At 48.1% G+C, this 13,284-nt stretch overlaps 1 protein-coding gene and 1 long non-coding RNA gene across 3 annotated transcripts in view; one reads left to right on the top strand and one right to left on the bottom strand.

Moving 5' to 3' along the window:
• The first annotated feature begins 256 nt into the window (after positions 1 to 256).
• LOC141583471 (uncharacterized) lies at positions 257 to 12,923 on the top strand. Of its 2 annotated transcripts, XR_012516088.1 has the most exons (4): positions 257 to 6,088; positions 7,194 to 7,369; positions 11,364 to 11,530; positions 11,699 to 12,923. It is a non-coding gene; the product is annotated as an uncharacterized LOC141583471 (long non-coding RNA). The 2 variants fall into 2 exon arrangements; XR_012516087.1 differs by having other exon boundaries at positions 259 to 6,088; positions 11,364 to 12,923.
• The window catches only part of ITGA11 (integrin subunit alpha 11), a 148,734-nt gene continuing 143,682 nt past the window's right edge, over positions 8,233 to 13,284 (bottom strand). Inside the window, exons 27-30 of the mRNA XM_003929689.4 lie at positions 13,141 to 13,251; positions 12,906 to 13,001; positions 9,431 to 9,544; positions 8,233 to 8,785 (exon numbers count right to left, since the gene is read on the bottom strand). Of these exons, the coding sequence (XP_003929738.3) occupies positions 8,714 to 8,785; positions 9,431 to 9,544; positions 12,906 to 13,001; positions 13,141 to 13,251 (393 nt within the window). The 3' untranslated portion in view covers positions 8,233 to 8,713. The remainder of the gene's footprint in view (positions 8,786 to 9,430; positions 9,545 to 12,905; positions 13,002 to 13,140; positions 13,252 to 13,284) is intronic.

Here is a 13,284-nt window from a genome sequence, read left to right as displayed (position 1 = left end):
CTCCCATTTGGACTCTGCAGAGAAAATCACTATTAATAGTTTTTTGAGTAGCTTCCCAGAATGTTTCTGTGCACATACGTATTATTTCTCCTTTTCGTTTTTTAAAATGCAAATGAACGTCTACGTTTGCAACACTATTCTGCATCTTATCTTTTTCATTTAGTATATCTTAGGCATTTTCCATTTCTAAATGTGTAGATTTTTTTTTTTTTTTTTTTTGCAACTCCCAACGCAGATTCCCAGCTGGTTCCCCACCTTTTTTTTTTTTTTTTTTTTTTTTTTTAAATGTGTAGATTTTTAAAACAACTTTATAGCATTTAATTCTATTGACAGACTGAAAATTTAACTAGATCTTATTGATGGACTTTTAGGTTTTCAGTTTTTGATATTTCAAATAATGCTGCAGTGAGTGTTCTTATGTACAATACTTATAGGACAAATTCATTCCTAGTACTGGAACTTGGTTTACTGACTACTTTAAAATCTTGACAGAGGTTATCAAATTGCCTTCCATCTCCACATCTTTACTGGCATCAGATATCTTATCATTTAGTTTTTACAAAGTTGTGATTAATGAAAAACAATATTTAATGTTTTGATTTGTGTGCCGTTATGAATAACGTTGAATGCTTTCATAAATTTATTGACTATGTTTGCTTCGGGGTTTTTTTTTTTTCTTTTTTCGTTTGCGTCACTAACCAGTCTTCATTATTTCAATGGGTTTTTTTTTTTTTTCCTACTTGCTAGAAGTTCCTTAGAAGTTTGTGGACATTTTCTGTCGTGTAATAGTTTTAGTTTATTTACTTCAAATATGGTAGTTTTGTATCTGAAGTTTACATTTTTATATAGTCAAATTTATCACAATTTAAAAAATGGTTTTATATCCTGCTTGTAAGGCTGTCTCTAGTCCTAGTTACAAGTTATGCATTTTTTTTTTTTTAACCCATGATCTATTTGAATAAGACAGTTTTATGGCTTCCCTTCCCTTCTTTCTTTTTCTCTTTGGTTTAAAATTTGGATTTTCCTATAATTTGTTTGGTTTTTGTTTGTTTTTTTGAGACAAGGTTTCACTCTCACCCAGGCTGGAATGCAGTGCAATCATGGCTTACCGTAGCCTCGATCTCCTGGGCTCAAGTGATCCTCCCACCTCAACCTCCTAAAGTAGCTGGGACTGCAGGTATGTGCCACCATGCTCAGCTAATTCTTTTTTTTTCTTTTTATTATTTTCTGGTATTTTTTGTAGAGATGGGGTTTCTCCATGATGCCTAGGCTGGTCTAGAACTCGGGCTCAAGCTGTCCTCCCACCTCAGCCTCCTAAAGTGTTGGGATTACAGACATGAGCCACCACTGTGGCCTTGGACTAGTATTTCTTCATTTGTCTTTTTTAAGTGGGGAGGTGGGAGTGGCTAATTTTTTCCAGTATTTTATGTTTATTTTTCCAGATGAAATTTGGTGTCATTTTATCATGTTAAGAGATTATTTTGTTTAGCACTGAATTAATAGATTTAGGGACATCTGAACAGTTGTGCACTTATGAGCTTTTTTTTTTTTTTTTTTTTTTAATCCAAAAGAAAAGAAAGGTATATCTGGCTAGGTAAGTCATATACTACTATCCAGAGTTTTTTTTTTTTTTTTTTGGTTTTTCTTTTTTTTTCTTTTTTTGAGACGGAGTTTCGCTCTTGTTACCCAGGCTGGAGTGCAATGGCGCGATCTCGGCTCACTGCAACCTCCGCCTCCTGGGTTCAGGCAATTCTCCTGCCTCAGCCTCCTGAGTAGCTGGTATTACAGGCACGCGCCACCATGCCGAGCTATTTTTTTGTATTTTTAGTAGAGACAGGGTTTCACCATGTTGACCAGGATGGTCTCGATCTCTTTACCTTGTGATCCACCCACTTCGGCCTCCCAAAGTGCTGGGATTACAGGCTTGAGCCACCACGCCCGGCCTGGTTTTTCTTTTTAATGAAGGTCTTAGAACTATCTTCCTTTTATTATCACTAGGTTTGTATCGTTACACGTACTTCTAAATATTAATGTTTTTACAAAAGCACTGTAATGGCGTTTTTTTTTTTTTTTAGAAATAATTTTCAGTTACTTCTTTTGGATGTCCCAGATACATGAATAATTTGCAAGTAACGATAATTTTGCCTTCTCATTTCCAGCATTCACAGCTCTTATTTCCTGTACCTAATTACAGTGGTTAAGATAGCCGGGAGAGTAAAAGGGTGATATTGGAGCACACCTTCAACACATGTTTGTTTTCAAATTTAGATTCCGAGTCTCTATAGACATCTGAAAAAAACATGTAGTGCAATCCTCTCATTTTATAGTTCAGGACACAAGCCTAGAAAGGCCACACAAGGCCTAAGTGTGTCATAACTGGGAGTAGGCTCTGGGTCTTTGGACCATGGAGCACTGCTCTTTCACTATGTGATGCCAGTACTAGAGCAGGGCACCTTTGGCTCTCTGCCAAGTTGCTCCCTGGCTGCAATGCCCAGCGAGACTGCAGAAGACATCCAGACGGGTTTTAAAACATGTCCTCCTTCGTTTCAAGTAATGTCTGCTGTATACAGGTGACTAGGCTAAAGAAAATACTGGTAGTGGTTATGTTCCTTCAGATACTTGATGTAGAACATTTCAATATGAGAAAGGCAAATTTTAGGCCGTTCGCAAAACCTTAGCTTGTTGGCAAGTTTGGACAAAATTATATTTTCTAATTTGCCCGTGCTTTAAAAATTTGACGTGCTCAGTCCATCAGAGGGGAGGACTGGAGTTCTGCTTTTGCCTTCATCAATGGCAAGACACTCTTGGAAATTGGTGCTTACTGAACACGTACTGTATTTCAGCCACTGCACCACAGATACGCATACAAAAATAAGGGAGACCAGCCTGGGCAACAAAGCGAGACCCCCCTCTCTCCACAAAATTAAAAAAAAAAAATTAGCTGGGCATGGTGGTGTGCATCTGTAGACCCAGCTACTTGAGAGGCTGAGGTGAGAGGATCACTGAAGTCCAGGAGGTCGAGGCTGCAGGGAGCTGTGATTGTGCCACTGCACTCTAGCCTGGGTGACAGAGCGAGAGCCTGTCTCAAAAGTAAAAAATACCAGAGATGGTCTCTGTCCTTGATAAGCCTGTTCTCCAGTTCCGTGCACCTATTTGAAATTTGATTTTCTATACTTCCTCTAATTTTCCAAATAAAGACTTAAGGCATTCGTTGACTTTGGCTTGGGCCATCTTCTGAAAACATTTCAGACACATCACTAAGTTGCTGCTCTTTTTTTTTTTTTAATGCAGTGCCAGGGAGATAACCCAGGAGTTCGAGACCAGCCTGGGCAACACGGCAAGACCCTGTCTCTACAAAAATACAAAAATTAGCTGGGTGTGGTGGTGTGTGCCTGTAGTCTCCGCTACTCAGGAAGCTGAGGTGGGATTGCTTGAGCCCAAGTGGTGGAGGTTGCAGTGAGCTGTGATGGTGCCCCTGCATTCCAGCCTGGGCAACAGAACACTGTCTCAAACCACGCAAAGCTGATGAGGAAGGGTAAGTCCCTCAAGGAGTAGTGCCCTCCTTTAAAAATGACTTTCTGCTTGGACTCTACTTTGGACCTGGTATGTTTGCTAGGTACAGTTTAGAATACATTATTGAAAGGTTTGAGAGTCCAGGTGCAAGGCTTCTAATTCCCTCTTGATGCTAAACCAGCAAGGCTCTGTTCCTGTTTCAGTTTCAGTTTTGGAACATGCTGTCCTATTTTAGCATGATGTTGAAGCTAATAGAATAATAGACAGTGACACAAAAGCACTGCAGATTTTAATGTGGCCAATTAGCCTGGCTGTCCTTTGAGAAGAACCTAGTTGATGTTAGTACTAACATAGTTTGGAAATTTTTTTTTTTTTTAATCATAAGAAGGAGTGCGCTATAAAAGGCTGGAACCACATTAGCTGAAGGTAAAAGCACAGACCAGTGTGTTGAATAAAAACAGGGGACCATTCATACTAATGGCTGTATTTAAGTCACCCAAGGCACAGTTGGGTGGTGCGGAGGCTGCTTGTTGGGGGTGAGGCATGGGTGCAGTGAGTCATGACAGCGGGAAAGGAGCACAAGTAGGCCAGCGTTCTCCATCACAGGCTGTTTGGCATCCCAGGCTTGAAGCCAGGGGACGGACTCAAGTCTAGTGTCTTGTTCTCAGACAATATTGATGCTAAAAAGCTTTTGAGTACTGATGGAGGTAGCAATTTATCTTGTAAACCTCAAGGTTTGGAAAGGTTCACACCATCTCCCAGAAGCTTCTCCACATCTCCCTGGGCAGAGCGATTCAGTACTGTCTCTGCTTTGTTTTCGTGAGCACTTTGCCCTTTCCACCTAGATACCTGTCTTGTTTAGAAATATCACCTTCCTTAACAGAAGTAAAACCCAGAAACTCCACTGGGCTTTTTGCCGATTATCTTTGCTGGCTGCCACCAAGATAGGCCCAAGCACAGCTGAAGGGCATCTAAGACAGGCCTGACAGTTTAGGAAACTGATATTGAAGAAAAGAGAAGAGCAGAATATTACTTTAATATTATAGCTATTATGTCATATTAAATCCAGATGTAAGTTGACTGTGCTTAGAACTACCTCACAGAACTTGGATCTGTGAAGTCTGAGGAGGAACTTAAGAGTCTGTGGTCTGACTGAGGTGGTCCTGGGACCATTCTTTGAGAAGCTCAGCTCTGCAGAGATATGTTTTATGGGGCACAATTTGCCCGCCACGCTTGCATGCCCACACCACCTAATGCCGGAAGCGAGAAGCATGCTTGTCAAGATTTCCCTTTTCTAGCTCTCAGCTGTCTGGAACCGCCCTAATCGATACCCGCTTCCTTGAAGAACACTGAACAGAGGCCTCTCTTGCATCTACACAAGGTCTGCCCGCCAGCCTCTGTCTTCTCTGAGGACCTGCCCCAGCTGATGCGTAGGGGCTCATGCGGATAGGACTCTGCTGGCCCACCGTGTTAGTCACCTGTGAAGTCACCCAGGACATCTTGCACGTCTCATCACACAATTCCCTGTGGAGGTGTGTATGCTGTACTATCCGGTGAGCCTAGCATTTAGAAATCCTGACAATCCAAGGACCAAATTCTAAAACCATCATCTGTTGGGGGTTTTGTGCCCCAAGTATGTTTTTCCTCCAGTGCACATAAGTTTGCTGCAGAATTTCTTTTTTTTTTTTTTGAGACAGAGTTTCGCTCTTGTTACCCAGGCTGGAGTGCAATGGCGCGATCTCGGCTCACCGCAACCTCCGCCTCCTGGGTTCAGGCAATTCTCCTGCCTCAGCCTCCTGAGTAGCTGGGATTACAGGCACGCGCCACCATGCCCAGCTAATTTTTTTTTGTATTTTAGTAGAGACGGGGTTTCACCATGTTGACCTGGATGGTCTCGATCTCTTGACCTCGTGATCCACCCGCCTCAGCCTCCCAAAGTGCTGGGATTACAGGCTTGAGCCACCGCGCCCGGCTAGTTTGCTGCAGAATTTCTTAAGTGTCACATGGCCACAGGAAATTAAAGCAGCTTGTTTGGAGTGATGTCTAGGATGGGCCAATAATGCTTTTATTTTTGTTTTGTCCTTTTTTTGGTCTTTTTTTTGGGGGATATGGGCCAATAATGCTTTTAAAAGACAGTTTTTAAAGTGGTGGTTTCCTGTTAACACAGAGTGTAACCCTTAGCTCCATAATTACTCTGAACAGATTGCTGTTAACTTTAATCTGTGAACCACAATATGAATTTTAATATTGATTTGATCTTGCACTTTGGGCTGCTTGCCTCTAAACGCCAAAATTGTCTTTAGAGACTGCTGTTCAGCTCCTCTAAGTCCCCCCTTGGGGGCTTGGGAGACCCTGGCAAACTGGGCAAAATCGGCAGCAAATTCTCTGAAGACGCGCTATATGTAGCACGAAGCCCTTCCCAACTCCGGGCTACAGCCCCGTTAACCTGAATGACACTGAAGACAAGTTTCTTGTGTTCATAGAACCTGTGCCTGGGAACCTCCGTTTCTTCATCTTCTAGCCTGGATATTCATTTGCCTGCTGATTGCAACGCTCAGCCGTTACCGTCACCTGGGTAAGTTGGAAACAAACTTGGCCCCTCCCCCTACCAGTGAAATGAGAATCCATAGTGGGTAGGGCCCTTGTAGTGGTCATTTTTAAAGCTCCCAGATGGTTCTAAGGTGCAGCCAGGATTGAGACATACTGTGTTGGCATAGACTTTGCTCCCTGTAAGATGCATCGTTGTTTGCCCTAGCAGGCACTCTTAAGGCTCATCTGGGACATTTATACTTCAGAGTAAATAGGGTTACAAAGGGAGAATTGATAAGAGAAATTGAGAGGCTAAAGGCCTTGATAGAACTCTCAGTTTGTCCACCTTTTGACCACTTGGTTGGTCTTGGTGTAGGTCTGGGGAAGGGTGTGAGGGGACCGTGGAGTTCTGGAATAAGGGCTGCCTGCCTCTGACCGTGAGTCCAGAGGTAGCAATCAGTGTGGCCTCTGGGCTGCATCTGATCAGCAGGTACATTCTGTTTGGCCTGCATTGTGGTCACAGGTGGCTGTTTTTAAAAATATGAATGCCAACCTCTAAAAATTAGTTTTTTCATAAAGAGCATTCTCAGATCTGATGGTGTCTGATGGAAGACTTGGTGCTAAATCAAACCATGCACTTAGGAGTATGAGTTCATTAATTCTCATTTAGCCAGGTTACCCCATTCATAAGGGTGATGACTGAAATGGAATATGATCTAACAACAATTCCTTCTGATTCTATTAGAAGGCAATGGGTTTTGATACTGAAATTTTAGTTTCACCGTTTTCACCTTTTGCTCCAATCAAGCCCTTCTGAGGCTGGGCTTGAATGATAGAATCTGGCTTGGGAGGTAGCAGTCTTGGGTTTAGTCTGGGTTTTGCTGTGGGAGCCTAGGGCTCTCTCTGGTTCTGAGTGTCCTCATTTATGCAAAAACAAGATCAAATAATTTCCAAGGTTCTACTAATTGGGATTCGAAGATGTGAATGGCACAAGAATAGAATGGAGACGCCCTGGTTAAAGTCAGAGTGTAAGAGGGTTAACAATGAAACTGGCCTGGAGGAAGTCTGGGAGGCACGTGAGGGAAGAGCTGGAAGCAAGGGAGGAAGCTACTGTGAAACCTTTGGGTCCTAACTGTCCACCCTGGCCAAAGGTGGAAGGACGATCTTGGGAGAGAGAGCACTCCACCGCTGGAGACGTCACATGGAGGCCAGCCAGCTACTTGGAGGGCACGATGTGGGCAGCAGATGGTGGATGAGTCCCTTCTGACACGTAGAGGTAGGAGGGAAGGAAGCAAGGAACCCCTCATCTACTTCCCCTCCTTCAAAGGTAAGTGCAGCTCACTGTGATGCGCTCTGCCCACAGAATGGGATGTCAGTGCTTGGTTGGTGTTAAACACTGTATTTTTAATTTTTCAAAAATATTTACGACAGTAAAGGTCGTACTGTGCATGGGGACAGATGCCTTTGGTGTGTTCCCCTTTCTACCTCAAAACAAGGTTAAGGCATAAATTACTCCGCTGGGCACCAGGCATGCCCCTTGTCCTCGGGGCACCATCACTGGTCATACCACTTGTCCTGGGGGCCGGTGGATGAGATATTTGCCACTGAGGCTGTGCAGGCTCTGGGAGTCCTTGCACGGGCTTTATTCAGTGCATTCCAGAGGAGACCCCTCAAAAGCGCTGGCCAAGCCCTTCCCTTTGCACTGGTGGGCATAAGGGAAGGACGGGAGGCAGTGTGTGTGTATAGGGAGGGGGTGATCCAGGGAGGGGAGGTCCCCCACCCTACCCCTGCTGCCTAGCTGCAGGCGGGCCAGTGTGTCCATGTCTAGGGGCAGGCTGCAGCAAGAAGACATGTAGGAGTGCACAGCCCCAGGGATTGTGTCATCCACATGCTTCCCATGAGGTACCTGGGAACAAAAGTGGCCCGGGAGGGTTGCCAGCTGAGGGCAAGGGGCTGCAGCTGGTGCGGGAATGTGTGCGTTGCAGTCAATGCGAATGCACGTGGGTGCAGTGCCCGGCTGCCTCTCATGTCAGGGCAGTGTGTGGTATCCTGGTCCCACTTGTCTGGCTATCAGTCTCTGTGTCTCAGAGTCTTTCTTCATCCCTGGCTTGTGGCTATCACCATCAAGCCCTTGGGCTTGGGTTCATTCTTGGGGAGCCTTAGAGGACTACCTATGGGGAGGGGGGTTGGTGAGAACTGGGAGCCAGTGGAGGGGTGGGAGGGTGAGAGAAATGGGCAGAATTTAGATCTGTTCTGTCTTGGGTCCTTCTGGAGTTAGAGACCTGGAGTGTGCAGACTGAGTTCGTATTTATAGTCTTCCTCCCTGCGTTTCTTTGGAGGTTGGGGATGACGACGAATTCTTAGAACCTTAGTAGCTGGGGCAGCAAATGCCCTCCACAGAGTTTGAAGGAGGACTTGGGGTGGACGTGTCCCTTTAAATCCCTAGGGATCTGTGTAGACGGCGTCCCAGCCTCCCAGTAGGGCGATTCCACTTAAAACCAGCTTGAGTTCCATTCTGGAGGGAGCAGGCGCCATTGCTCAGATGATGAGGTCAAGTGCAAAGCCAGCTGGCTTCCTCTCGGCTCCAGCTCGGTGGGGCCACAGGCCTGGGCCCGCACAACACCTAGACTGGTGTCCTGGCCCCCATCAACTAAAATTCTCCTCCGGAGCCTCACTCCAGCACTTTGGGGGTGGGGTCCAGACCAGGCTCCCTCCTGCGCCTGGCACTTTTAAAGAAGCCGAGCTGTGAGGAGGCAAAGGGAGATGTCTCAGAGGTGGGCAGGGTGGACAAGGTCTGCCCTTGCTGTCCCTCTACTACCCTTCCTCAGGATTCCTCCCCCCGGGCTTCCTTGAGTACCCCAGCTCATTCTGAGCACCCCCTCCTCCAGAACTGCCTCTGTGGACTGGAACAGAGTAGATGAGGCTCTGGGCAGCATGTAAGAAGTCATGCTGGCTCCTACCACCTTGCTGTGTGACCAGCCCCAGCCAACATCCCTCTCTCGGCCTCATCTGTAACATGAGGAGGCTGAGACCAGGGCTTTGTAATCAGAGCTTCAGGGGCAGAGATGGACTTTGGGGGGTTAACAGCTTGACACTGTTGAAAATATTTTCTACAGTTGTTAATGCCTGGTTTTTTTTTTGTTTTTTTTTTTTCCCCTCTAATAATAGGAAACTTAGTTTTCATCAGGTTCTCAAAGGCACCCAAAACCGGGTCACAGCCATAGCCTGGGTGCCCTCTGTTGGCCCTAACCAATATGCCTGCTGTGGTGAGGGGCAGGGTGCTAGCTCCCCTCAACAGAACATGGCAGTGGCCACAAAGTTCCAGGGACTGGAGCCTGGGTTCCCCAGCCAGGATGCTGCTCCATCCCTCCCCTCCAGGGCCGCTCACCTTCCATAGTACCAGGACCAGCAGGGCCAGCAGCAGGAGGCCCCCCAGGGTGCTGCCCACAATGATCCAGATGGGGACCTGCCAGTCCTCTTGCTTGGAGATCTCAAACACGATCTGCAAGGGTGGGGGCCAGGCCAACAGCATGAATGTTCCGGGGCTGGGGTGGCAGCCTGGGAGGGGCAGGAGGGTACAGACAGCTGGTGCCTGGTGGGGGCCCCTCAGTGGGATGCCAGAGGGATGGGTGAATAGGTAAGCTGAGGCCTCAGGGCAGCCAGTGCCTGCACAGCCAGCACGGGGTTCAGTGGCCCAGTTGATCCTGCCTCCTTGAGACACTTGCTGCCTTTGGCCTTAGGCCCCCCACACTCCCTGGATCCTCCTCCCACCACACGGCTACTCCTCCTCCCTTTGCTGCCTCCACATGGTCTCCTGCACTGCTAAAGGTCGGTGCATCCCGTGGTTCAGTCCTCACACCCCTTCTTTTTCTAGAGTTGCTCCCTGGGTGAACTCAGGGCTGACTTTCCCACGATACACAGAAGGCATGGTAGCAAGGCCCATTAACACTTTTAGGAGACCATGAAAATGTTCACATTTCTTTTAAGATCAGAGGAAAAGATGGAATAGACTCCAGCTTGGATAACATTTTTCTTCTTTATGCCAACGCGGTTATAAACCGTAATTTTTTTTTTTTTTTTTTTTTTTTTTTTTGAGACAGAGTTTCACTCTTGCCCAGGCTGGAGTGCAATGGCACGATCTTGGCTCACCGCAACCTCTGCCTCCTGGGTTCAAGTGATTCTCCTGCCTCAGTCTCCCGGGTAGATGGGATTACAGGCATGTACCACCATGCCTGGCTAATTTTGTATTTTTAGTAGATACGGGTTTCTCCATGTCGGTCAGACTGGTCTCAAACTCCCGACCTCAGGTGATCCGCCTGCCTCAGCTTCCCAAAGTGCTGGGATTGCAGGCGTGAGCCACCACGCCTGGCTATAAACCATAATTTGTAATATTTTTTTCCCTGTGGGGCAGGTGCTCCAAAGGCAAAAGTGGCCGGGGCCTCGAAGCTTAGAAAGCAACCCCAGGCCAGCTCCCTCAGCCCCGTGGCTTTCACTGTCTGTACTCTGACTGCGCACACATGTCCCAGACTCATACCGACCGGCTCCTGCCTGCCTGGCAACTGTAACAGGCCCCTAACCATGCTCTTAACAACCCCGTCCCCACAGGCCTGCTCCTTCCAGTTCTTTCTCACCTAAGCAAATGGCAGCACCATCCCTCCTCGCTGCTCAGGCCAGAAACCACGTACCTATCACCGACCCTAACTTTCACACCCACACAGAGACCAGCAGCAAAGTCTGTCCACTTGACCTTGGAAACACCCAGAATGTGGCCACTCCTCCCCTTCCTGGGCCTGAGCGTCCTCACATCTCCTCTAGAGACTGCAACGCCACCTGCCAACCGCCACCCGACTGCCTCCCCTCTGCAGTCTGTTCTCAGCACAGCAGCTAGAGGGGATCCTTCTAACCAGCAAGGCAGGCCTGTGCTCTGCTCTGCTCAAGCTCGCTCAGCGTAAAAAGTGCAGTGCTGGCCCTGGTCTGCAAGGCACCCCGCTCTCAGGTCCCACCTGTCTTGCTGACCTTACCTCCTGCTCCCTTTCGCCCTACTCCAGCCTCCAGGCGCCTGGCCTCCTACATGCACACCATGGCATGCCTGCTGCAGGCACCGCTATTCCCTCTGCCTGCAAGACTTTCCCTCACACAGCCATGAGACACTCCTGTCTTCCTCATGGTCTCTGTCTGATGTCACTTTATTGGAGAGGCTTTTCCCAACTCCCTGTATAAAACAGCACCCCCTGGCACTTTACCCTTACGTGTGTGCCTTTTTCTGGATGGCCCTTATCACCACTTGATGATGTCTGTGTTCATGTTTATTGCCCACCTAGAATGTCAGCTGTAGGAGAGCAGGGGCTTTGTCTGTTTTGTCCCTGCTCTATCCTCCATACCTGGAACCGTGTTGGGAACACAGCAGGAGCTCAGCTAACATACGCAGTGAAATGACCACCCGCAGAAGCAGACAAAGCCCTGCCTTGGGCTCGATGTTCAACTTGAGGTGAGTCCCTGCCCCTCTTGCCTCATCTTACATGCCTCAGTGTGCCTACCTGAGAGATGGGGGTGGGGACAGTGGCTCACAGCGTTGTGAGGTCTGTCACTGGGTTCGGCACACAGCTGGGGGCCAGGGAGTGGCAGGCACTTATGTGTGCTCTTTCTGTCCCTCAAGGCGGGGACCTGGCTCTGCCTCCCCAGAGCCAGCACCTAGCACAGAGCCCAGCATACAGGGGCTTAATTTCAGGGCTGCTGGATTTCTAAAAGAGAGGTGAGGCATCCAGAGAGGTAAGAGGAGTTTTTTGGGGGGTTGGGTGGGGGGAGAAGAAGGAAAAGTCACCTAAAAGACAAGCATCAATGTGGGAAGAAGGTTCGTCTGTGTGTATGTGTGAGCAGGGGATGTAGGGCGTGCCTGTACCACATCTCTCCTCTCCTTGGAGGCCTGGAACATTCCAGCATCTTTCAAGATTCAGTTCAAACAAACTGTCTCCAGAAAGCTTTGCGAGGGTGTCTCTTGCGCTGAACTGCTTCCCCCAGGCCTGTGCCTGTTCTCAGACTGCACACACCCACTTACTGTCACTGTTTCCCCATCTGCCTAATTCATCTCTGGTTACCCTTTGGGGCTGGAGTCGTAGGCAAGATACCCAACAAATACCAAATGAATGAACAAACCAAAAAGCTCCTGAGGTGGGTCCCGACACCCCTCTGCCTGGCATCCCCCCGCCCTGCTTGTGATTGGCTTTTGGTGAATTGTTTTATAAGGACTTGTCTCCTGACCCTGCCTGCCTCTTTGCTCTCCAGCATCTCCCTGGGGTGGGGTAGGGAGCTTACTCTGCCTCTGTAACAGAAACATTTGCCTGGAGCCCAGGCTGGCATTTCTGGGGTATGGCCAGTGGAGGGCAGCAGTGTGCCAGGCCCAGCTGCCCTGTTTCCACAGGACTGGGTTTTTTTGCTGGCTTGCTTTCTTTTACAAATTTGTCTTTCCTTTGCCACTTCTTCCAGGAATAGGCTTTTCTTGAAGACCTCACTTCTCGTTGGGTCTCACACAGAGCCTCACTCCTTTTCCGGACCCTGACTGAAGCCAGTGTGATCTGTATCAATCTGGTTTTACCCAACTCAAAAAGAGGAATCTCACATCCTTTGGTCTTGACAAATTCAGTTCATCCCAGACCTCTGGTCCTTCCCTAGTGTTGCCCCTGAAGACCCATTTGTCCTGCTTTTCCCCCCCTCTCCTTAGCGGCTGCCCTAACAGCCCCCAGGTCTGCCTGATTCTCTCCTGCTGGGACATGTGGCCAGGGTTGTAGAAAACTCTAGAGGATTGGCCAACCCTTTCCCAAGCTGTCCGGCCTCAGCTTGGTTCTGCAGGGCTCCCAGGGACTCACCTGGCGGCTGGGATCCTCCTCACGGAAGATGAAGGGGCTGTGAAACTGTCTCTGCAAGGCTGCGTGGACCATGATTTTCACAGATTTGTACTTGAGCTGTGCAGTCAGAGTCCTCATTGGAAGCTGGCCTGGAAGCCGTTCTTCCCGTTCCCTCCCCAGGCAGCCCCGGGTGGAAGACATCCCAATAGCCACCCCCTTTTCCTTCCTTCCGGCCCAGCGCAGGGGCTCTACTTACTGCTTTTAGGGACTTCAGCCACAGATTTCCCAGTAGATGGAAATTGATTTCCTGGTTGGGGGCCAGCCGGATATTGCAGTTGATGGAGACTACATCAGAGTTGCTGTGATTCTGAAAGAGAGGAAAGGTCTCAGGGCTGAGCTG

Source organism: Saimiri boliviensis, chromosome 2, assembly GCF_048565385.1.
Source record: "Saimiri boliviensis isolate mSaiBol1 chromosome 2, mSaiBol1.pri, whole genome shotgun sequence".
Classification (NCBI taxonomy): domain Eukaryota; kingdom Metazoa; phylum Chordata; class Mammalia; order Primates; family Cebidae; genus Saimiri; species Saimiri boliviensis.
This window is presented reverse-complemented; position numbering and strand designations above follow the sequence as displayed.